At 36.3% G+C, this 25,491-nt stretch overlaps 1 protein-coding gene across 13 annotated transcripts in view; it reads left to right on the top strand.

The window, feature by feature from the left end:
* Positions 1-25,491, top strand: part of R3HDM1 (R3H domain containing 1) — a 96,197-nt gene that overhangs the window by 52,951 nt on the left and 17,755 nt on the right. For all 13 annotated transcript variants that reach the window (XM_019973488.2, XM_019973476.2, XM_019973454.2 and 10 more), the window contains 2 exons: positions 12,606-12,760; positions 19,301-19,452. In XM_019973488.2, coding sequence (XP_019829047.2) covers positions 12,606-12,760; positions 19,301-19,452 — 307 coding nt within the window. The remainder of the gene's footprint in view (positions 1-12,605; positions 12,761-19,300; positions 19,453-25,491) is intronic.

The raw sequence follows: 25,491 nt of genomic DNA, 5'->3' as shown, positions 1-25,491 counted from the left end.
GTCAGGGATTTCAAATAGGTGAATACAGGTGAATATGCAAACCAGTGAGAGGAAAAGAGTAAGCAGATCTTAGATGAAAAGAGCAGGCACCGTCCAGAGAATACCACACTGTCAGGTTTCCATGCTAAAGACTTGGGAGCCATAATGAGAAGACTGTACCAGGTGAGCAGCTTCACAGTGCTGACTGCCCCTGTAGCTGCAGCCTGCACTGCATCAAGACCTACAGACAAGGCGAGTTAAGATGTCTGCTGAACAGGTAACCCAAAACAAGGCCCAAAATGACCTAACTTGGGTTGAGAGCTCTAGCCTAGTGAAGCTATTTTGGTGTCTTCGTCTCTGTAGGAATGCCTTGAAAGGAATGATGTCCTTACACATTTTTTTGTGTTTTGTTTTTCAGTTTTCTGGTTGTGTAGTGAAAGGTATATTTAAACTGAATGCAGTCTAAACCTAAACATATCAAATGTATTAAAACTGAAGATTGTTTTTCTTTTGCCCCTTTCAAATTTTCTCTAAGCCTTCCATGAAAACAACTATGATCTCAGTGTAAAAGCTATCTCACTAATTTTGCTGACTTCATTTCTCTCTGTGCTTCCCACCTAGATGTGTACTTCTGCCCCAGATGTTTAATAAGGTATTCTTTTCAGCCTTTTATATAACTCTAGGTATTGAAAGAGAATTTTTATTGGTTTCTTTGAAGCCTTTTTAGCTGCTTGTCACCATTTGAAGGTGCTCAGACTATGTCAGCATGATTGCTGAGGCCACATAACCCTGCATCTGTAGTGGACAGTTTCTTGCTCTTGATAATGTTTGTAGCCTTTGATGGGTTCCACAATTTCAGGAGAAAGACATCTGCCCTGCGTGGTCTGATGAGAGGAGTGTTCTTGCCTCTCCTCACTTGTGCAGTCCTCACTCATCATCAGCTTTACCAGATAAGACTCTTACTTATCACCTCAGCAGGGAAACTTCCAGGGCCTCAATCTGTTGCTCTCAGGAGCTGTCTTGTACTTAATGTGTAGGTTTTTCCCGTTTTTGTGTTGCTGGCCTTGTATTGTATGTGTGACAAACGTTCTTCCAAAGGATGTTGAGTACATACAGTGGTCATTTTGGCCAACTTAGAATTTGTCCTCTGTCTCAAAATTGACTCCCTTTAATTTCAGGGTTTCCTGAGGTTTAGTAATACATTCCACTTCAGCTGGTATATGCTCTAATTTTGAAAGGCATCAGAAGCTCTCCCTTATACCTGGAGACATTGGTCATGACACTGCTCACTAATTAAATACATTGTTGTTTTATTCTAATAGAAATTGTTTCCTAAGTTTCCTGGACCTCCTTGACTGACTTTTCATATCATAATTATAATAGTTTTTTTATTTTTTTATATCCATAATTATAATAGTTTTAAAAAACATTTATAATTTTTATTATTGTTTTTATTATATTTATTATTTATAATACAGATTATATTATTTTATTATTTTTTTAACATTTATAATTTTTATTGTTTAACTTATTACATTTTAATGTTTAATCATTTTATAAAACAAATTATAATACATATTACAGCTAATGTTATGATACTAAAAAAAGAAATTGGCCTTTTCTTTCCCCATTCAAATACCTTGCATGTGACTAATTAACTTATTAGTTCATTAGTATACCCAGTTAATGAAGCAAGCAAAGAAACTTTGTTTTGTATTTGTGTGAGCTTCCAGTTGTGTTCTTCTTCATGGCTAAATTTTATTCCTCTCCATTGTCAAAGTGCCTGCAAAATTAAAACTTTCAATCACAGTTTGGACCAATGTGTTCATGCAAATGCTTCTCTACCAAAACTATTCCCACTTACTGGAAAACAACTATAAATGCCACACCTCCCAATTCAGGGCCAGAATATCTACATAACAGATGACATGTGTTCATTATCAGTGATATTTTAATTGTTGGATTTTTCTTAATGCTGGTGGTTGTGGTGAAAAGGAAAGAAACAGTAAGTCAGATTGCATCTGGACAGTGCAGGCACAGAAAAGTGTATGTGTCTGAATGACTCTGCCATTGTGTTTGACTCTTAAAAGAGTCAGTTATAATATTAGTATAACACTTTATAACTAGAGTTGGTTCCTCCAGTTACTTTATGTAATAATATCTTCTCAACTCAAACTTAAGGTTCATGTCATTCAGTTTGAAGAATAGAAGAGAAATAAATCCTCAAAGCACCCTTATCTGAAAGGGAAAAAAATATTGTTATGCTAATAGGTAGGAAAGAAACTTTCCCTTTAAAGGAAATTTCAGTCATGCCAGTGCCACTTACTTTGTTGGTCATTATATTGAACTTTTGTATGGAATTTGTAGGAGTTGGATGATTAATATGTATAATCTAAAGACTTTTGTGATTAGCCAGTGATTATTTTTTATGTCTAAGCTTACAGAAAAAAATGTGCATTTGGGACTTCCCTGGTGGTCCAGTGGTTAAGAATCCGCCTTGCAGTGCATGGAACATGGGTTCAAATCCTTGTCGGGAAGCTAAGATCCCATATGCTGCAGAGCAGCTAAGCCCAAGCACTGCAACTAGAGTCTGTGCACCACAACCAAGAGCCCATGCGCCGCAGCTAAGCCCCAATGTATTCGAGTAAACACATTTAAAAAACAAAAAAATGTGCATTTATGTTTGTATGTCTCCTGACAGAAAAGCAAAATCCACTGGGAAATGGACACAGTAGCTTTTTGGTTCTGATTTTCTTTTTACAGATTTAAAGCAATTTATTTCTCAGTAATTTCCATTTTTGTATGTAAACATTATACTTTCTGGTTTTCTTTTTTTTTTTTCCTTATATTTTTCTATATTCCACCATCCCCATCTGATTAAAATTAGAAATAATTTGTTATATCCCTTAGATAGACTTGGAACAATTTATTTCCACTGAGGCACAAATAAATAATTTTTAAATGTTTGTAAATGAATCTGAAGAAAATTTTGCTCTAAATTAACAAACCCAGTTGAATCAGATATTCTCAGATCAGTAGGGTATGAGCAATATAAACAGGATATTCTATTATTTTCCCTTTTGAGTGCAGAAAGGAAGTTGGGGAAATATCTCAAGGATTGATCTTTCATCCACATGCCAGAGGACTGCTATAGTTACTGATCTCCTAAACCCATCTATTATGGGAACTGAATTGAAATCAGTACTAACATAACTGCTGGGGAATGAACGTACCAATCTTCCGTTATGAATGTGAAACTACTATGGTCATTAAAACAAGGTTGAAAGGTTGAGTCAACCCCTGTCAACAGAAACAGAAGAAATTCTGTCTACATAAGGCCTTTTGGACAATGTATTGTATAACATAAAAGAAAACAAAATAGTCAAATCCTAACAGCCCTTACTTGTATTTAACTGGTATTAGGTATATTATTTAAAGCCTCTAGGTTTCAGTTTACTCACTTGCAAAGTAAGGGAGTTTTGCTAATATGTCTGTTGAAGCCTCTGTGTACCCTACAATTCCATGATTCTGTGTGTCTGTCTTAGATAAATCATTTCTAGTTTAGAAGGGCAGAATATTGGAAGATTGGTTTGCAATAGCTTAGTGCCTACTGCCATAACAGGAGCCATACAAGCAAAGATTTTAAAAGATCTGGTTACTTGCCAGCTGCAGTAGTAAGAATTTGTTATCTTAACCCTTTACCATAAAATGTACAGCTTGAATACTATGAAGTATATGATAAAGAAACTTCCTGCAGGTAGTAATTACAGCAAAGATTTTAGGTTTTATGAGGCCTGGCTGTTCTTTGTTTAGCTGCTTTCATTCTTAGGACTCTTTTGAAAAGTTCGCAGCTTCACCATATATGTTTAATATTTTGCAATAATTGGCCTTGTTCCTGAGCTGTTGGATTCGGGGCCGTAGCACTGTCTGAGAGGTTTACATTTCTCACAGTGAACCGGTCTCTTTTTCAGCTGCTTCCTGGCTTCTTTTTACTCAGGTTTCCACTGCTTTCTTTTCTTTTTTCCCTTCTTTCTTTTAATGCTATATTAAAATGTTAACATTTGCTTATATTTTCCATTAATTGTAATGCCTTTTAATCATGCTTCATACTCAGAAATAGGGATTTGAATTTAAATGACAACCTTGGCTTAATATAATTTACCTTTTAAAAATTCATGAAAGCTGTTGCTTTAATTTATTTTCCAAGGAAGAATTGAATGGCAGATTGCTTTTGATTGGAGCTTTTCTTAAAAGTTTAATGTCCTAAGCATGCCAGATTCATTAATGAAAGTCAAATACATCTTTTCCCCTATTACTAAATAGCTTTTTAGGAATATTATTATGCATGCCATTAAATGGACTTAAGACACATAAAAGCATTTGAAGGTATTTGAAGGGATATAATTTAATTTTTTTTCCAAACTGTGATATTGTATGCATGTGGGAAGCAAAAATGACTCCATAAAGCTAAATATCATTTTAGTTTTGCAACCTCTGGTAAATTCAAAGATTATCAATGCATTATACCTGTAATCTTAGCTTTCCAATCAGCAGACTACAGTAGGGTCCTATTGACCACAACCACAGGAGAAACATTTTGGGTTAAACAGGCTGTAAGATGCCCAAGAATAATGGCAGCTTTGCAGGGCACAAATTTAAAAGTAACCAGGATATGAAAGACAGGCAAGGAAGGAAGGATCCTATTGGATAAGCAGAGGAGGGGTGATACTTATAACAGATAAGTTATGTCAAATAGGGACTCTAGCTACAAAGTCATTTACTGACAACTATTGACTTGAGTTATAGGAATTTTGTGTTTATATTACTAGGTGGTAGTCCTGGCTACCCTTGTTTTATCATTGATTCTGTAAGCATTTCTTAGTATTGCGTGACCAGCACAGACTCAAACATTGTATATTACCTACAAATCCACGTATTTCCCTTTTCCCTTCTTCATTAACCTGCCGCCACTGGAGCCAAACGTATCTGGTAAGTACCCATAGATTTCCTTGAGTTGTATACCCTCTTCCATAGGACGGTCATTTAAATAGCTTTGACCTATAACCTGTATGAACCTGTTTTTATTAGATTAATATTTTATGTTTGTAATTTTGTTAATTTAAGGCACAGGAGTAGGAGAGCAGAGGGTGATAGAAGATAAAGAACAGCGACCGTGTACTGGTGTTAGGTGGATGTGTATTCCACATTCACCTAACAGACTTATCCTTAGTTGAATTTTGCCTGCTCACTAAAATAATGCTACAGACATAATACAGATTAGATTACAAACTTGAGATTTTGATGATTTGGAAATGGTTTTCATAAATTATCTTGTAGATACCTGGTTACAGTTAAATTTAGAGTTGGCAAAACGGCTCACCCAAGAAAGAAAAAAATCTACCCTGACAGCAGTGCTTCTGCTGTGCAAATTCAGCCTTGAAAAAATATTATAATACCGTTGAATGAAATAACCTTACATTTATGACTATTCTGACTAAGCACTTCTTCAGTTTCTTTTCTTATCTTTCTGATTATGTCTAATCCGTATTATTAAGATTGCTTTCCTTTAGCACAAATGATAGTTCAGGTCACCTATATAAAATAAAACTAGCCTGTTAAAGCCTGTGCAATACTTTTCTGCTGAGCACTGTGTTTCCTTCTTGCTCTTTTCCCTGCTGAAGTGAAAGAGAGTTAAAAATAGAATATTCTTTGGAGCCCTCCGGGGAAGAGCCTGAGCCATCAGTTTGTATTGTCCTAGTTCTCTCAGCTTGCAGAATTAATTGTGGTTTCCTCTGAAAGTGCTGGAAGAAATGGGATAATATTGCACAACTGCAATCTTTTAACAAAGGAGAATGTCAGTGTTAAATAACACTTACACTGAAATCTGGGTGTTTATTCTGTTGTTTGATATCACATATAGTGGCATTGCTTGCTTTACAAAATAGATGCTTTCCTACAATATTCAGAAATTTCTACAAGAGATAGTCTATTTTCCTCATATACCCAGTTTAAATCCAGATTTGTCACAGGAAGGATTTTTTTAAATTAGATGTACTGAAACACTTTATTGACAAAAGAATAATTTAGGTAGTGGCCAAATTGGGGATGTATTGAGCCTCAGAATACTGGAAATACTCTTGTAGTATTTTTAAAACATAGCAATACTTTTCATTCTCGAGAGTCTACTTTACCCTTCCTAATCTTCACCCTTCTCCCTCTTTTCCAGATCGTTGGATTTTTTTTTCTCATATTTGACAGTCTTCAAACTATACTTTTGAACATATCAGAGCTATGTCCCTCCCCTCCTTCGGCCTGAATTAGATAATGAACTTGAACCACAGTGCCACTTCTCTAATAAATGCCACTCTGTAACAGTGATGCTGTGAAACCTGAATGTTTAAACACAGGTTTAAAACAACACTTCTTTAAGATGTAAATTTTATTAAGCAGGTGTGAATAAAGTGAGGCATGTCTGTTATTACATGGTTCTTTATGTTACTAACACACTATTGTGGTTTTGTCTTACATAAACAATAGTAAGGTTCTTACCTTTAATAGTAGAATGATGGGTGTTTCTTTCTTTCTTTTTTTAGTGCTTTCTGACTGAATATTTCTAATTTTACTTGTGATTATAGTAACTTTAACCAACATATATCCCATGGTCTTATGTCATTTGAAAAAGTCCAATAATCTTTTTGCAGCATTTAATATCATGTTCTTTAGAGAGTATACTCTAAAATTATATACTTTTTAACTAGTTACTGGACTGTTTAAGTATTGGAATGAATGGTCAAACACCTTATCATGACTTCTGGAAAAAGTTGTTCAGGCACCTTACTTAATGTTGTAGAATTTCCTTCCTGGGATACCAGCCATGCAACGTACCGAATGTTAAATAAGGCTTTTTTTTTTTCTTCTTCTTTTTAAGCTAGAAAGATTTCTAAGGTCCTGATAGCTTTCTGTTCATTATGGTTCACACCTGGTAGATTTCCCCTCCTCTAATATAAAAGTAATGTAAAACTTATTCAGTATATAGAAAAGAGCCATTCCTCCACAGGAACTTCAAGGCTTCACCCCTGTTACAGGACATGCCCCCTTATATACATGGTGTCCAGGTTAAAGTTGGCATTGCCCCACTGAGTAAAGGCTCACTTCTTGGCTCAGGAACTCAACATTGTGGAGAGGGGAGCCAAATTCATGAAAATTCTGCTAGAGAAATCTGTGTATTCATCTGGAATGTGGCAGTAGAGTATACATCTTGAGCAAAGGCAGCCTTTGAAGCAAAATAGCAAGGCTAAAATCCAGAGGAACATTGGAGATTGACACAAAATACTGAGAGGCACAGACCAGGGGACATAGAAGCTGAAATATGACACCATTTGAGCCTCTTTTTCCCCTTCCCAGTTGCTTTCTGTCCATGTGAAATCATATTATACTGAGGCAAAGAAGTGTAACCTTGCAGTTAGAGGGCACAACCCATACATCTTGGGAGTAGTGGGCAAAACAAGTGAAGGAGAGAGGACATTATGGACTGATTGAATAAACTCTGTGACATTTGATTTGGCCTTGTTTCAGCCGTAAGTTCTTTTACCTACAATCTGGACTAACTGCTTAATAGCCTTTCATCGTGATTCCTGTTTTGGATAACACTTAATACTCACAAATATTGACCATTTACAATAATTCTTTGTTTTCCTGTAATTAAATTGCTGTTGAGACTCAGGTATGTGAAACTGTGGTAAAAATCTTCATTAGCCAAAATGCTCAGACAGTGGAAGGTCAGGCATTTCATGTTCTGCTTACTGGAGCAGTATTACTGTAATACTCTGTCTGTGTCAACATCTGTCCCTGAGAAAAGTAAAGTTTAGCATCAGGCTACTATGTGCAAATCCAGCTACAACACTTAACAGCTGTTAACCTTACGCAAAGTGTGAGCTTCTGTATGCTTTTGTTTTTTCATCTGAAAAATGGGGATAGTAAGATTGAAGGCAAGAAGAGAAGGGGATGACAGAGGATGAGATGGCTGGATGGCATCACCAGTTCTACGGACATGAGTTTGAGTAAGCTCTGGCAGGTGGTGATGGACAAGGAAGTGTGGCATGCTGCAGTCCATGGGGTCGCAGAGTCAGACACGACTGAGCAATGAACTGAACTGAAGATTTCATAAGATTGAAGATTGGGAGCATGGAAAAACTTCACACATGAAAGTGCTTAGAGTAGTACCTAGAACCTAATAAATGTCATGTAAATATTAGCTACTAGTAGTACCTTGTGCTATCAAATAAATGATAATTATTTAGTATTCTAAATGAAAACACATGGGGGTTTGGGTTTCGTTTGTGTTTGGGCTGGATTCCACAATGGAAACCAAAAGCTGATTTATTGTTCTGAAATACTTAGTCTTTTTGTCTTGTTCGCTTCTTGACACGTGCCTTCTTCCTAAAAGGCAATGAAAAGTTCAGAGTCTTTTTCTCATCCTTTGATCATTAACTTGAGGTAGGTCTAAATATGTTCTAAGAAAATTTCCTTAAATGCTTCCTTCCCATAGCTTTGTAAAATCCCTGTTGTTTAGCTGTGGAAACATTGCTTGGGGAAAGTTTTTGAAACAATGTGTCGTATGGCCCATTTCTATAAATAATGAAAGTGGGAATGTATGTTGCTGTCTGTGTAGAAAATACAAGGCTAGCCATAAATACAACATGTGAATAATATTATCTGCAAGTTATTGTTTTACAAAAATGGTTTTTCCACCCTGGCTTTTTCTCTTTGTTGTATTTTCCAAGTTTTCTTTGATAAAAACCTATTTTTTAGTCAAATAAACCTTTTTCAAGGGTATTTTTAATGTCCCTTCATTCCCCCCAGCATTGTTTAAATTAAACCTTCATTTCAAGCTTTACATATTAGATACGAGCTAAAACAGTTCTGTTTTTCCTTATCAAGTACACACTGAGGTGGCCATGCATTTTTTAAGGGAAGACTTAATGAGTAATTCATGAATTCTGGACTGAGGTTAATTTCTGTTTATGGGATCAAGTTTTATTTTAATGAGAATGCAAATATGTTTAACCTTACTATAGACATGTTACCGTAAAACTTAAGTACGACTTTTGCTGTCAAAAGCCATTCACTAAACGTGAACAGTGAGCCTGTCACCACATAGGGAGCTCCTGGTTTTTGTGTAGAAACATCAGTTCAGTTCAGTCGCTCAGTTGTGTCCGACTCTTTGCCACCTCATGGACTGCAGCACACCAGGCCTCCCTGTCCATCACCAACTCCCAGAGTTTACTCAAACTCATGTCCATTGAGTTGGTGATGCCATCCAACCATCTCATCCTCTGTCGTCCCCTTCTCCTCCTGCCCTCAGTCTTTCCCAGCATCAGGGTCTTTTCAAATGAGTCAGTTCTTTGCATCAGGTGGCCAAAGTATTGGAATATAGAAACATATATTATTTTGATTCTGTTCTGTTAAGAATATATTTTTCCTCACTATTTATTTGGTAAATATAAATGAGTGTCCACTTCCTTGGCTTATTTGCTTAATAGCTGGTATTGATATTTGGGGTGTTTTTTTTTCCTTTAACAGGGTGGATAACCCTGCCCTTAGAAAGCACACCATTTCAGTTTTGTTGTTTTTAAGGTATATACAAGCCATGAGAAAACAGTTAACAGGAACAATTTTATATTACCTGTCGAGTTTTAAGAAATATGGATTAAGGCAATAAAAATTATGGGAAGATTAATAGAGCTTCTTGGGAAAATATTTTCTTTTAAAGTGTTTGGCATTCTTATTTTTAATAGTTCCACTGTTCCCAGAACATGTTCCCAGTTTATTTTTTCTAGTTTCGAATGAAGTAGTAATATTAGTTATTTTTCTACTTTCACAGTCTTTAAAATCTGGAACTTCTTAATGGTTCTCACTGCTCTACTACTTGTAAAGTCTTTGATTCTCTACCAATATTCTACCTTCATCTTCCACTTTTCACTCCATATGCAATGTTTAAATTAAACCACTCCTTACTAGTCTCTGTTCCTCAAACATGTTACTCACTTTTTTACTTTTTTCAGACCTTTTCTTTAAGTCCAGGCTCAAATGTTAGTACCTCTGTGGATATCAGCCAGGATTAATTTCTCCCTCTTAATTTCATAATACCCTACGTATTCTGCTATTCTGATATGGTGTCAGGGCTAAGAATGCCTGATTTCAAATATAGGGACTGTGTTTTACTTAACTTTTATCACCCTCCAGGCACATCTTGAGCTCACAGAACTTTATACTACCCTGTGTAACAAATGAGGTGCTGGAATCAGATGTTTTGAATTTTATGATGTCACATTTTCAAAATGTGATGTTTGTGTGCAGATAAATATATCCATTAGTAGGCGTGAACATTAGTGGAGATAAGCTTGCATTAAAGAATAAAAATACCACTGGAAATTTATTAGTGCAAATTCCAAGCGGCCCTACATTAGACCACTGTGTCATGGTATCTGGAGCTACTGATTGAAGCTTTCTGTATCAGATTTTTTTTCATAAGAGGGAATTGCAGGCAGGAAGCAAATGGTGAATCTCCAAATACTGACGTATTTAGATAAAGGAAATCAGAACCTCATTTGCACATAAATTGGCTTTTTTTCCCAAAGTTTTCTTTCGAGGCAACCTATAACTCTGAATATATTTTGAATAAAATACAAAAATGTTGTGAAAAACATTTGAGTTTCTTAGGGCACGTGACAATTTAAGTCAAATTATGTTACAGTGAATTCTGCTAAGTGTTCAGATTTTTCTTTTTAATTTAGTGAACTGTGATTCTGACAAGTTCATTGTAAGAAGTTACTTTCCCCGTGTATAAAGAGCTATGCCTAAATTATGACACTGCAGTAGAGGCTGTGTGGGTGTTCAGAGGTGACATTTCCAACACAAGAAGGGGTCTTCACATCCCTTTTCCATTCCTGCCCTTTATTTTCCTAGGAGTGGAAATGTGTCTGTGTATGTTTTGATGGTATTTGGACTTTAGAGTATAAATTTGAAATGCTTGTCATTTCATAAACTGAAAGTAGAGTTGAATGTCAAGTATTAGACTAAGGAGCAAGAAAGAAGTTTATTTGTCTGCAAATTTGAGTATTAATAGGAATTTCACAGGGAGGGATATTTAGGAAATAGCATGTTTATAGTCACTTTATTACCCATAAAGACCATAATACACATTTTTTGGGAAAGGTTGACTGGTGAGAAGTCATTTGAAACATGGCATTAAAGTACTGTTGCCATAGAAATAGCATCATTTTATAAAACCCTTCATTATTAAAGGATTGATTGTATCTGTATTTTTACTTTGTTGTTAATATGTTGCTTAGTTACCAAATATGTTTTATATTCATGTCTTTAGAAAAGGGTGATGCTAAATTTATTCAATTATTTTAGTCATTGAGAAGAATCATTGAGACTTCAGGCAAGTACGCTGATATTATTGTCAAAATCAACACCTGAGATGGGATCTTTGCCATTCCTGTTGTTTTAGGAATTAATGAGGATAGAAATAAAAACTGGTATTTATAAGGTAGCAAAATAGATCTATGGTATTAGAGAAATCATTTAGCTTACCTTTAGTTGTAGAAGTTTGTATAGGCAATGCCATCATTTGGTTTATCTTTGTAAAACCTTTTTAGATTCCCTGGCTGGAAGGTTGGTTGTTTATTTTAATCTGGTTTCTTTTTTTATAAAGAAAGAAGAATTTGTGGTAGTTTCTAGTAATTTACATATGTCTTGAGCTAATTACTTAAGGAAATCCTTTTAGGGTCAAGAGACACATAAAATTCATACTCATTACTCAAACCTTATTGTGGAGTCATTTAAATAACTAATAAATTCACTTAATAAAAGTATATTTATACTTTTAACTTAGTAAAGTTACCAGCAGTGTCTCAAGTTTAAGAACTGTCCCTTTGGTGTTTGATTTATGAACTTCAGGCAGATTGCTTAACCTCTCTAATGATCAGTTTCTTTGTTAAGTAACCTTAATAATAAGACGATAATCTTAAAAGTTGCTAGATAACTCCATTTTCCCTTGTGCCCTGAAGACATTCCTAATATAAGGATTCATATCTTAGTCTGAATTTTCAAACATACAGCTCTTCTATAAACATACAGCTCTTCTATAAAAGTCATCCCACCTTCCATTATTTCCAGTCTCCAAAAGAATTAGTTCTGCCAATACCACCTCAAAACTCTGCATTTTTTAACCAGAGGCCCTGCATTTTGCTTTTGCACTGGGCCCCACAAATTATGTAGACAGACCTGGTCCACAGAAAATTATTTTTAATATCAAATTATAACATATGCCAAATAGTAATTGTGTATATAAACCAAGTCTTTGGCCCTATAAATTTCCTCAAGTACAAAGGAAATCTTTGAAGACAAATTTAATTTGAATGTTTTGGAGTAGGGAAGTGCTGACTGACTTGGGTTACCTACATAGCAAACCTTTTAAATGTTGGCTGTCATAATAGAGGGCTTTTGAGATTTGCTGTTTAAACAAATTCTGTGATTTTAGAACTTGCTTAAAATACAAAAACATACTGCTAGTGAAACAAATTCAAAGCAGGATTTAACTCACTGTGCCATTACAGGTTATCAAGTTATGCCCAACCAGCAGCAAAACTACCAAGGGATAGTTGGAGTTCAGCAACCCCAGAGCCAGAGTCTCGTTGGTGGCCAGCCCAACGGCATTGGAAATCAGATTCAGGGCGTGGTCATCCCCTATCCTTCAGTGCCATCATATCAGGTACGTGGTCCCTCTCTTACCTGCACTGGCTAGAGGTGATTTTCAATAAATAAAATGTGGGCTACTTCTCCGTTTAATCTGGGGAAAGGCTTCTGTAATATGTAACTTTATAGTCTTAAAAGAGTTTTATTAGTTGTTGCAATTTTGTTCTATCCTCATTTTATTGCATTCATTCACTTCATTAATTTTTTGAAAAATATCTGAACCATATTAATATTGTGAAGTAAATTTTTCTGGCACTGTTTGTGTTTCCAACTACCTACATATATGAGCAAATATCTTATTCTATTCTTCAGCTCCTTACAAAGTCTCTTGAGGAGAGAGTGGAACAGGAGGGAAAAGTAAAGGTATAAGTAGGTGTATGAAATAGAGTAGATTATAAATTAGTGTTTATTGAATAAAGAATGTGCGATTTCCCAATCTGGAATTGATATCCACCCCCCCGCCCCCAACTCAATGAAGAAAAGAAATAGTATGTCTTGTATTGAAAATGTCATGCATTTTAATTCATAATTCTCAAGTAGAAATACCTAGTGTTTCATTAATATGTCAGATTTCTTTAGCCCATACTGTGTCACATTTTCAGACATTTATTTTATCTTCCTTTACCTTTCTGGAATGGCTTCCCTGGTGGCTCAGATGGTAAAGCGTCTGCCTACAATGAGGGAGACCTGGGTTCGATCCCTGGGTCGGGAAGATCCCCTGGAGAAGGAAATGGCAACCCACTCCAGTATTCTTGCCTGGAAAATCCCATGGACTGAGGAGCCTGGTAGACTACAGTCCATGGGGTCGCAAAGAGTCGGACATGACTGAGCTACTTCACTTCACCTTTCTGGAATAATCTGCAAGTGAGTTTGTTTTCTTAGCCTCACAGTTTCCCGTAGTTGAGTCTAATGTTAAGAAATCCAGAGGCTATTTTGATTCAGTCCCACAATGTAAAAATAATCAAGTTGGGAAGGTAAATGTACATGTATTTCATCTAAGGACAAGTCAACAAACTGGTTATAATCTACAGACCAGTAACTGAAGGAATTATGAAACACAGCCATGAATAGTTGGGGACTTAATACAGAAGAAAAAGATATAAACCTTTAATTAGCTCTTAAAATTAGAAAATTATGGACATAAATTAATTAAGACATTCTGAGAATAGGGCAGGATATGAGCAAAGGAGGTAGCATATTCTGTGAAATTCCAGAAAATGAAAGTCGTAATTAAAATGTGAAATCGTCGAGGACTTTTTGAGCACTAAGAATATGTCTAGTTTTGAAGCCCTTTGATAATAGAAAGCAAAACATTATGGGAACCGATTTTGCATCTTTTCTCACATCCTCTTTTTACTCTGGTTCTCCCTGCTTAAGGGGCTTCCCTCTAAGCTCAGTTTGTAAAGAATCTGCCTGCAGTACAGGAGACCTGGGTTTGATCCCTGGGTCTGGAAGATCTCCTGGAGAAGGAAATGGCAATCCACTCCAGTATTCTTGCCTGGAAGATCCCACAGACAGAGGAGCCTGGTGGGCTACAGTCCATGGGGTCGCACGAGTCAGACACAACTTGCAACTAAACCACCACCATCCCTCCTTAAGTTAGAGGCCCATGAGACTGCCCATTCTCCACTTCCTCTGTAGCTAATCATTAGACAGGATCACTACCAAGCCAAGAACTCTCCCTTCTCAAGACCCTGTTCGTGTTACCTACCTAATCTAGTCTGTCTAGCATCTGTCAGATACCCAGGCACTATGTAAATAAGATCAGCCTTGAAATATAAGTTTAAAATAAATTATCTCCTTGTTATTATAGTTTTTAAAAATGGAGCTAGATACTGAAAGTGTTTCAAAGCTGAGACGGTTGTTATAACTTCTATAGCATACTTTTTTACAAGGTACATTTTCTCATGGTATTTCACATAATCCTTACATTGGGTGAATGATTGTGAGAAATATTGCTCTGACAAGTGATGAATGATAGCCTGCTTCATTTTTCATACCACATTTGGTTAGAGAAGCTAGGTGGTGATAAACTTATCTAAATAATAAGCCAAAGGGAATTCCATGGCAGTCCAGTGACTAGGACTCCTTACTTTCACTGCCAAGAGCCTGGGTTTAACCCCTGATCCTGCAAGCCTCATGACTCAGCTGAAAAAATTAAAATAAATTTTTTAAATAAAAAATAAGCCTGAGAAGTTATCTATTTAGTAGAGTGTTTCTACATCTATACCTTCTCAAGTACCATTTCCTCTCCTTTGGTACTTCATGTGTTTTCTTTACCACTAGTTAAAAATTTAATCTGTAGCTTAAATCATCTAGATTGAGCTGTGTCATTTTTCTTAGATCTACCTAGCATATACACTAACTTAAAAACAATCAAAAATAACAATAGAATGTTGCACTGCTTCAGTAGACAAAAAGACTGAAATATATTTTGTTATACAAAATTGAGTAAATCAAACCATCAACATATCTTTCCCTTTGAGCCAAATTGAAAGTAATTCAGAGCTTACTGTGTATTTTGAAGGGACTATAGGAAAAACCTATAGAACCAGAAAGAATGAAGGGATGGAGCCAAAGCAAAAACAATACCCAGTTATGGATGTGACTGGTGATAGAAGCAAGGTCCAATGCTGTAAAGAGCAATATTGTATAGGAACCTGTAATGTCAGGTCCATGAATCAAGGCAAATTGGAAGTGGTCAAAGAGGAGATGGCAAGAGTGAATGCTGACATTCTAGGAATCAGCAAACTAAAATGGACTGGAATGGGTGAATTTAACTCAGATGACCATTATATCTACTACTGTGGGCAGGAATCCCTCAGAAGAAATGGAGTAGCCATCATGGTCAACAAAAGAGTCCAAAATGCAGTACTTGGATGCAATCTCAAAACCGACAGAATGATCTCTGTTCGTTTCCAAGGCAAACTATTCAGTATCACAGTAATCCAAGTCTGTGCCCCAACCAGTAACACTGAAGAAGCGAAAGTTGAACAGTTCTATGAAGAGCTACAAGACCTTGTAGAACTAACACCCCAAAAAGGTGTCCTTTTCATTATAGGGGACTGGAATGCAAAAGTAGAAAGTCAAGTAACATCTGGGGTAACAGGCAAATTTGGCCTTGGAATACAGAATGAAGCAGGGCAAAGGCTAATAGAGTTTTGCCAAGTGAACACACTGGTCATAGCAAATACCCTCTTCCAACAACACAAGAGAAGACTCTACACATGGACAGTACCAGATGGTCAACACTGAAAACAGATTGATTATATTCTTTGCAGCCAAAGATGGAGAAGCTCTATACAGTCCGCAAAAACAAGACCAGGAGCTGACTGTGGCTCAGATCATGAGCTCCTTATTGCCAAATTCAGACTTACTGAAGAAAGTAGGGAAAACCACTAGACCATTCAGGTATGACCTAAATCAAATCCCTTATGATTATACAGTGGAGGTGAGAAATAGATTTAAGGGACTAGATCTGATAGAGTGCCTGATGAACTATGGACATTGTACAGGAGACAGGGATCAAGACCATCCCTATGGAAAAGAAATGCAAAAAAGCAAAATGGCTGTCTGGGGAGGCCTTACAAATAGCTGTGAAAAGAAGAGAAGGAAAAAAGCAAAGGAGCAAAGGAAAAATATAAGCATCTGAATGCAGAGTTCCAAAGAATAGCAAAAAGAGATAAGAAAGCCTTCCTCAGCGATCAATGCAAAGAAATAGAGGAAAACAACAGAATGGGAAAGACTAGAGATCTCTTTAAGAAAATTAGAGATACCAAGGGAACATTTCATGCAAAGATGGGCTCGATAAAAGACAGAAATGGTATGGACCTAACAGAAGCAGAAGATATTAAGAAGAGGTGGCAAGAATACACAGAAGAACTGTACAAAAAAGATCTTCATGACCAAGATAATCACGATGGTGTGATCACTGACCTAGAGCCAGACATCCTGGAATGTGAAGTCAAGTTGGCCTTAGAAAGCATCGCTACAAACAAAGCTAGTAGAGGTGATGGAATTCCAGTTGAGCTATTTCAAATCCTGAAAGATGATGCTGTGAAAGTGCTACACTCAATATGCCAGCCAATTTGGAAAACTCAGCAGTGGCCACAGGACTGGAAAAGGTCAGTTTTCATTCCAGTCCCAAAGAAAGGCAATGCTAAAGAATGCTCAAACTACCACACAATTGCACTCACCTCACACGCTACTAAAGTAACGCTCAAAATTCTGCAAGACAGGCTTCAGAAATACGTGAACCGTTAACTTCCAGATGTTCAAGCTGGTTTTAGAAAAGGCAGAAGAACCAGAGATCAAATTGCCAACATCCGCTGGATCATGGAAAAAGCAAGAGAGTTCCAGGAAAACATCTATTTCTGCTTTATTGACTATGCCAAAGCCTTTGACTCTGTGGATCACAATAAACTGTGGAAAATTCTTCAAGAGATGGGAATACCAGACCACCTGACCTGCCTCTTGAGAAACCTATATGCAGGTCAAGAAGCAACAGTTAGAACTGGACATGGAACAACAGACTGGTTCCAAATAGGAAAAGGAGTACATCAAGGCTGTATACTGTCACCCTGCTTATTTAACTTATATGCAGAGTACATCATGAGAAACACTGGGCTGGGAGAAGCACAGCTGGAATCAAGATTGCCAGGAGAAATATCAAAACCTCAGATATGCAGAGACACCACCCTTATGGCAGAAAGTGAAGAGGAACCAAAAAGCCCCTTGATGAAAGTGAAAGAGGAGAGTGAAAAAGTTGGCTTAAAGCTCAACATTCAGAAAATGAAGATCATGGCATCTGGTCCCATCACTTCATGGGAAATAGATGGGGAAACAGTGCAAACAGTTTCTGACTTTATTTTGGGGGGCTCCAAAATCACTGCAGACAGTGACTGCAGCCATGAAATTAAAATACACTTACTCCTTGGAAGGAAAGTTATGACCAACCTAGATAGCATATTGAAAAGCAGAGACATTACTTTGCCAACAAAGGTCTAGTCAAGGCTATGGTTTTTCAGTGGTCATGTATGAATGTGAGAGTTGGACTGTGAAGAAAGCTGAGCACCGAAGAATTGATGCTTTTGAATTGTGGTGTTGGAGAAGACTCTTGAGAGTCCCTTGGACTGCAAGGACATCCAACCAGTCCATTCTAAAGGAGATCAGTCCTGAGTGTTCTTTGGAAGGAATGATGCTAAAGCTGAAACTCCAGTACTTTGGCCACCTCATGCGAAGAGTTGACTCATTGGAAAAGACTCTGATGCTGGGAGGGATTGGGGGCAGGAGGAGAAGGGGATGACAGAGGATGAGATGGCTGGATGGCATCACTGACTCAATGGACGTGAGTTTGAGTGAACTCCAGGAGTTGGTGATGGACAGGGAGGCCTGGCGTGCTGCAGTTCATGGGGTTGCAAAGAGTCGGACACGACTAAGCGACTGAACTGAACTGAACTAATAGGAAAAACCTAAAAGTTAATCATTAACTTAGAAATCACAGAGCCCAGATACAGAGAATGATGAAATGATTGAAGAACTGCGGCTCTGGAGCCAGTGGGCATGGGTTCAAACACTGACTTCTCTTCTTGATAGCTGTACAACACTGAGCAAGGTTTTAACTCCTTCTATAAAACAGGGATGATAAAAATACCTTCTTAGGGTTGTTAGGAAGACTTGATGTAATAATATACACAAAGTTCTTGGAACAGAACTTGAACATGGTAGTAAGTACTCAATAATGTCAACCTTAACTGTCATCACCATTAACTACTGTTACTGTCATCGACCCTACTGTTGTTGATATCAGCATCAACAGAAGCTTTTACTGACCAAAATCACTGTAATGTGGCACACTTGTAAATTACAAAACCCTTATGCCTTTGTGGGTTTTATTTTAGATAACTATGGAAACTGGAGAAATGAATCCATTATGTTCATATGGTTTCTATGTAGATACTGTAGAAAACAGAATTGAAAGATCTGCTGTTCCTCAAATACCTTCTGTACTAGATCCTGGAAATAGAAATTATAATAGCCCTCCTGAGGTGAAAGAGACATACCATTTTTGCAGATAATGAACTCTGGGGCCTCAGAAGAGTTAAGTTATTTGCCCAGTGTCACATGTACAGTAAAGTTGATGGATCATTATTACATCTAGGTATCTTAAGCTCCGAAGCTCATACTTCCTGATCCAGTGTATCTCACCAGTACTCTTACCTGAGTTTTACTTAGCTCTACCTGAGGTAAATATTATTATTCTTTCCATGTCAAATGGTTATCCATATGGAAACAGTTTCTTTTTTTAAATAACTTCTACTTTGGAACACAACTCCTAGCCTCCTGTGCTTTTGATAAATGCTAGCCAAAAACAATAACTGGCTTTAAAAACATAAAAATAAAGCGGTAATGCCGTAACTAAATTATCAAGACAGCCTATGGCAGTTTTAGCTTATTCCTAACTGCTCATATTTGAAAAGCTTAGGGAGGCTGGAGACCTTGACTTTTGCAAGGTTTTAAAAACCTTTTTCCCTTTAAAATGTCTTTCAAATTTTAGGTTTCACTGCCTCAAGGTTCTCAAGGAATTGCCCATCACACTTATCAACAGCCTGTTATGTTCCCTAATCAGTCTAATCAAGGATCTATGCCTGCAGCAGGAATGCCAGTTTACTATAGCGTCATTCCACCTGGCCAACAAAATAATTTAAGGTGAGTGAATAAAAAGCCTAATCTTATAGCTCCTCATTTTTAATATGGAATACTTCATGCATTTGCGTGTCATCCTTACACAAGTTGCCATAACCTAGTAATGTTTTACACATTTGCAAGAAAGTCACAGTGTCTCTTATTGCTCATTAGTAAACTCTAAGCTGTAGTCCTGAGCCAAACACTCATGTTTTTACTAAAATATAACCAGATTATGAGGTTTCTATAAGAACACTAATGAGCCTATGTTCTGAAAAATGTCTTCCTTAGCTTGAGTTGCTTAGCAGTCCATTTTCTTCTGGAAGCTCCTTATGCAGAAAAGTAGAATTTGAATTATCTTTACTTTCAACTCAACCAATCAGTTATCACTGAGGCAATTTTGTATTTGATTGTGTTGGTACATGTACTATGACGATTTAACATAGCCTGATTCAGATCATGCGTGTTGTCCCTTTCAGCAAACCATGTACCAGTCACAGAAACTAATTTTACAACTAATCGTGGTACTTCTTTCAGTCAATGATGTAAATAATCTCAAAAAATAATCTCAAAAAAGTTAATAATTTCATTCCTGTAATCTGCAAAAGTGGCAAGCTAATTGGATAATATCTTCAAACTGCTTCTATTTGAGTGTTGGGTTTTTTTTCTTCCTATTTTACCATTTATTTTCCCATTTTTATCTTGAAACTCAAAAGGAGAATATACTTTTGTCTTTGATCTGCAGTCTCAAAAGCTAGCATACAGAGAGGGTAACTGAAGAGACTGTAACCTTTATTTTTCAGAACTTTGTTAAAAACATGCTTCACAGAATCTTTATGAAACATGAGAAAAGAAAATCTACTTTTAAGTTTTGTTCTTTTCATCATCTGCATAGTCTGTGTTTCCTCATCTTTGTAAACTAGTATTCCTCTAGTGTCCCCTTTGTCCTATTTCTGGTATTGTCTTAGATTCATTTTTTTTCTCCTAAATGCCTCGTTTTGCATTTTTGGGTTTTTGTTTGCCACAATCATCCTTTGAAATAATTGTCAGTAACAAAGTCTCAATCTGAACCACATCTTTTAGTGAAATTTTACTTCTGTTATTAAAAGAGAAGTTGTTAACACAGCCTGGAGAAATAAAATGTAATAAGAAAGTTACTTTTGGTGCTAAAACATTTCCTTTTCAGAGTATTTATTTTCTCTCCATTGGATATAGCAGCTGTTTTTGTAAGCATGCGTTTATCAGAAAAATTAATTAGTAACTTATACTGACAAAAATAATGTTAAAGGGAAAGAGAGTGCTTATAGCTATTTCATTTCTTGTGAACTCCCCAAAAATTAGTGATATAATAAATATTTTAGATTAATAATTTTTAAATAGATACCTTTAAAGAATGGGGAGGAAAGGTAATATCTCATGCAAAAATCTTTTCATTTTTCAGTCTCTCACTGAGTTTCTATTGAGAAAAACATTTCTCATACATCTTGGATTTTGTCCATTAAAAGAGCATTTTCTGTATTTAACTTGTTTGGGTCTTTCTGATTATACATATAATACATAGTCATTATAGAAAACTTGAAAATACAAAAAATTTCAAGCTGTAAAAAAAGATGAAAAAGCAAATCAGCCACAAACACCATTCAAGAGATGATAGCTGTTAAATTTTGATGTCTTCATTCAGGTCATTTTTCAGTGTACACATAATATGTTAACTCTGTTAGGAATCACACATTCTAACCATTATATTTTCTATATTTTTAATTACATTATTCATAATCTTTGATTTAAAAATTAAACCACGTAAAAACACATGGAGTAAGGGAATTCCCTGGTGTTCCAGTGGTTAGGACTTGGCGCTTCCACTGATGTGACCCGGGTTTAATCCCTGTTGGGGGAACTAAGATCCCTGCTCAGAACAGCCAAAAAACCGCACACTCATGAAACTGCCCTTCATGCAAAGCAGTTACTGTTCATTGACCAAAGTGATCACTGTTTAGAGTTTGTCATTTATCTTTCTAACACTTTTTCTACTTTTAAGTAGATAGATGAAAAACTTTATGGTTTGAGGAGGGAGGTTTGGTGTTTCTGTTTTGAAGTAGATTAGGGATATTTTCATTTGTGTTTCAAAATTCATTTGTTACTGAATTTTTCTGCATGTGTGGAATTATTTTTATGAATATTTTGTTTGTCATCTGGCCTTTTTCTTTGAATTTGTTAGCCTTGAACATCTTTTCCACAGAGTACCTGAATTTATCTGTATTTTAGACTCCTGATATTATCATGGGTTTGTGATTTCTGAAATATGAAATTGATATGGTAAAGCTTATCTTTTTGAAAAAAAATAAGCTCAGTAGCAGTCATTAAGAAGGATTTGAATTGGGTGGAGACCACAAGGAGAAGTGTTATAATTTAAGCACGTTACGTGACAGATTGCTCAAATGCAGTGGTACCAGTAGGAAGGGAGGAACTTTGAAAGAAGAAATGAATATTTGGTGATAATATAAATGAGAATTAAAGGAAAATTTGAGATACCTTGGTGGAAAATGTCCCACTTGGAACTGTAGAGAATCAGAGTTGGAAATTAGTGTCATTGTAATTTGGATTTGTTTACTTACAAGTACTTACTAGATCTAGGGTCAGCACACTATTTTGTAACAGACCAGACAGGAAATATTTCAGACTTCATAGGCTAAAGTATCAAATTATGGGTACTATTTAAGTATTTATGTAACAAAAGAGAACATAAATTTCCAAAAAAATTTTATTGACAGAATTCAGAATGAGGTAATTGAGCACAAATTTTTTTCATACAGTCCTACTAATGAGAAGAATGGAATTACTTTAGGTGAGGGACCGTTCTTACATTGCAAGCCATTAGAGAGCCCCCTGGTCCTGGACTTTTGAATTATTTGTTAGATTTTTACAACTTTCTTCCTGAAGTAAATTTTAAGCTTTTTCAAATTGTTTCTTAAAATCCATCCTTTCTTCACAGCCCGAGAATTTGACTGTCTTGCCATTTTATTTGATATTTCTCGAGGCCATAGGTAACCTAGATAACAAACAATCCCCTGAGATAGGCCAAGTTTAGGAAAGTTTTGTGTTAGAATTACCCCCTCTGGCGTATTTTATATATTTTATTTTGTGAATAATTTCTGTGCCTTGCCTTGAGAGTGTGCTGATGTCTGTGTTTTACTAATTAATGTTAGGGCAGTATCAGGCATGTTGATGAAAGGATGCTAAAAACCGACATCCTCTTGATTTCCATTTTTAGCCATGATAGAGTAGTAGGGACCAAATTTAAAATCTGCCTTGAAAACTAAAGAAACATATAAAACAACAGTTTTCATTAGGCAGTTAGGGACAGTAAAACTTGAGAGAGGGAAAACAGTCTTAACCATTACCCCAACTTCCTGCCTGCAAGACCCTTACGTTAACAAGATGGAATTCAAAGTCCAAGGAAGCCACTGTGGCTTAGAGTTTACAGGGCAGGATACTGAAGAGAAGAGAGTTTCAAAGAGGTTGCTCTGGCCATCTAAGTGGGGCCCTTTTGAGTCTGAGTTGATTGCTGACTGGTACGTGTATGTACAAAACCTACCCATTACCAGGGAAAAAAACCCTCAAAAGAAACAAGCAGAACAATCCCTGAACCTCATACAAGGGCAGGAATAGTTTATATTCCTACCAGCCCACATGTCAAAACCTTGTAATACAAGAGGCAGTGAGTAGAGGACTTAAAAGAATACTGTGTCAGTAGTGGAGGACAGTTAGCCTTAGATGAAAAGCTGCTCTGGTCCTGCCTTAAACAAGCAGGACCCAAAAAGATTAAATTGGTCTCCATTTAACTGTGGCTCAGAACAAAGCTCAAAAATATTAAAAATTCAAGGATGTCCAGCACTCAACAAGGTTAGATTCATAATGGCTGGGATCCAGTCCAAAATTGTCAAGTATGCAAAGAAGTAAGAAACAAAGGCTAATAATGGGGGGAAAGAATCAGTCAATTGAACCTGACTGAAACAACGCCAGTATAAAATTCAGACAGAGAAAACGGACTGGGAAAAAAATGAACAGAGCATCAGTACTTTTTGGCCTAATGCATGTGCAATTGGCATCCTCAAGAGAGGAAAAGGGAGGATAAAAAAATATATTTGAATAATGCTGAAATGTTTCAAAACTTATGAAGATTATAAACCTACAGATCCAGAAATTTCAACAAACTTCAAGCAAAAGAAATACAGAGGAAATTTCTTAAAACTTAAAGGGAAAATTATAAAAGTAGCCAGAGAAAAAATAACATTACATATAGAAGAACAAAGATAAGAATTCGGTAGACTTCTTGTTAGAAACAGTACTATTTCAGACGTGCAAAACTGAAAGAATTAATCACCAGCTCACCTGCACTGCAAGAAATTCTAAAGGAAGTCTTTGAGACAGGAAGAAAATTATACCAGATGGAAGCTGGCTCCACAAAAGAATAAAAATGAAAAGCCAAGCACTATACTGACTGGGAAATCATATGTTTGAAAAAGTTCTTAGAGAGTATATCAAGAATCCTCAAACCTCAATAATTTAAAAAAAAAAACCTTCAGAAACAATTTGTTTAAAATGTTAAACAAACCATATGGAGCACTATTACGCAACAGTTAGAATTAATGGTGAGGGAGGTGTGGAGACTTGGTATTCTTAATCCAAATGGAGGTTACATAGTTTTATATCATACAGTTCTGTAAGATTCTTCATATTTCTGGGTATACTTAATTACAGGGGGAAGACTTTAAGAGCTAAAAGCCAAGAGAATGGGAGGACAGGAATCGGAGGCAGTAGATAGAGACAACTTTTGAGAATTGCATCCCTAAGCAGAAGCATTGAATTTCAGCAGTATATGGGAGGGGAAAATAAGGTTAAGAGAGTAGTCTGTTCTTAATTGAAAAAAGAGGTCTTTATATGCTGAAATTGAAAGACAGCAGAAAGAGTTATGTTGCTATAGCAGAGAGGGAAGAGCAGTAAGGTCCCCAGGAAGGGTGAGAGTAAACAACGCAAATGGAAGTCAGGACGCCATATGTAAGATGTAGAGGGCTCATACGTGGTAAATGGAAAAAAGCAGAGTGCCTGGGTACAGGTATCATTACATAGATGGGTGTGGTGAAGAGCTCGTGAAAATACTTAATTGCTTTGCTTTTCTCACTGATATAAGATTCAAAATAGGCATTATCAAAGAGTAGATCAGTGTTTTAAAGGTTGCTTTAATATAAAGATTCAGCACAGTTACATCAAGACAGATTTTTAAAAAGAAAGTGTCAAGATATGGGTAAATGTGACAGATGTCTGATAAAAGCTTACAAGCATTTTTATCACCTCTGTATGTTCTAGGATGATTATATTGCAACTCTACAAATAAACAATTCATGGAAATAAGTAGTTTACCCACTTGGCAAAAACTAGTGATAAATTATCACATAAGAAAATATTCACTCTCACCAGCTATCTTAAAAAATGAGAATTAACACACCCTTAAGCCCAAAAGGACAAAACACTTAGCTATACTAAGATACTAAGCAAAGAGACAAACATTGCTGGATTCTGGGCATATGAAGCCCATTTTGTCCATAATTCAGTCTGATGACATTTAACAAAACACAGAACTCCTGTCCTTTTTTATTCTGTATTTCTGCCTCAGAGTTTTGCCACAATTATTATCCCACCCCCCAAAATTAAAACTGCTCCAAACAAGTTGTAAAAAAGTGTTGTTACTTATAGAAAAATCCAACAAAAATCATCCAAAAGAAATACAGAGTAATTCTGTTTTAAATGTTTTAAACTTTTCATTTATCTCTCCCTCTTTTTTTTCCTGCTAGACTGATTAAGTTTGGTTTAAATTTGGTTGGAATTTACTCAGGTTATTGAACTTCTCTGGTGGCTCAGACGGTAAAGCGTCTGCCTACAATGCAGGAGACCCAGGTTCAATCCCAGGGTTGGGATGATCTAGAGAAGGAAATGGCAAACCACTCCAGTATTCTTGCCTGGAAAATCCCATGGACGGAGGAACTTGGTAGGCTATAGTCCATG

This window comes from Bos indicus, chromosome 2 (genome assembly GCF_029378745.1).
Source record: "Bos indicus isolate NIAB-ARS_2022 breed Sahiwal x Tharparkar chromosome 2, NIAB-ARS_B.indTharparkar_mat_pri_1.0, whole genome shotgun sequence".
NCBI lineage: Eukaryota > Metazoa > Chordata > Mammalia > Artiodactyla > Bovidae > Bos > Bos indicus.
This window is presented reverse-complemented; position numbering and strand designations above follow the sequence as displayed.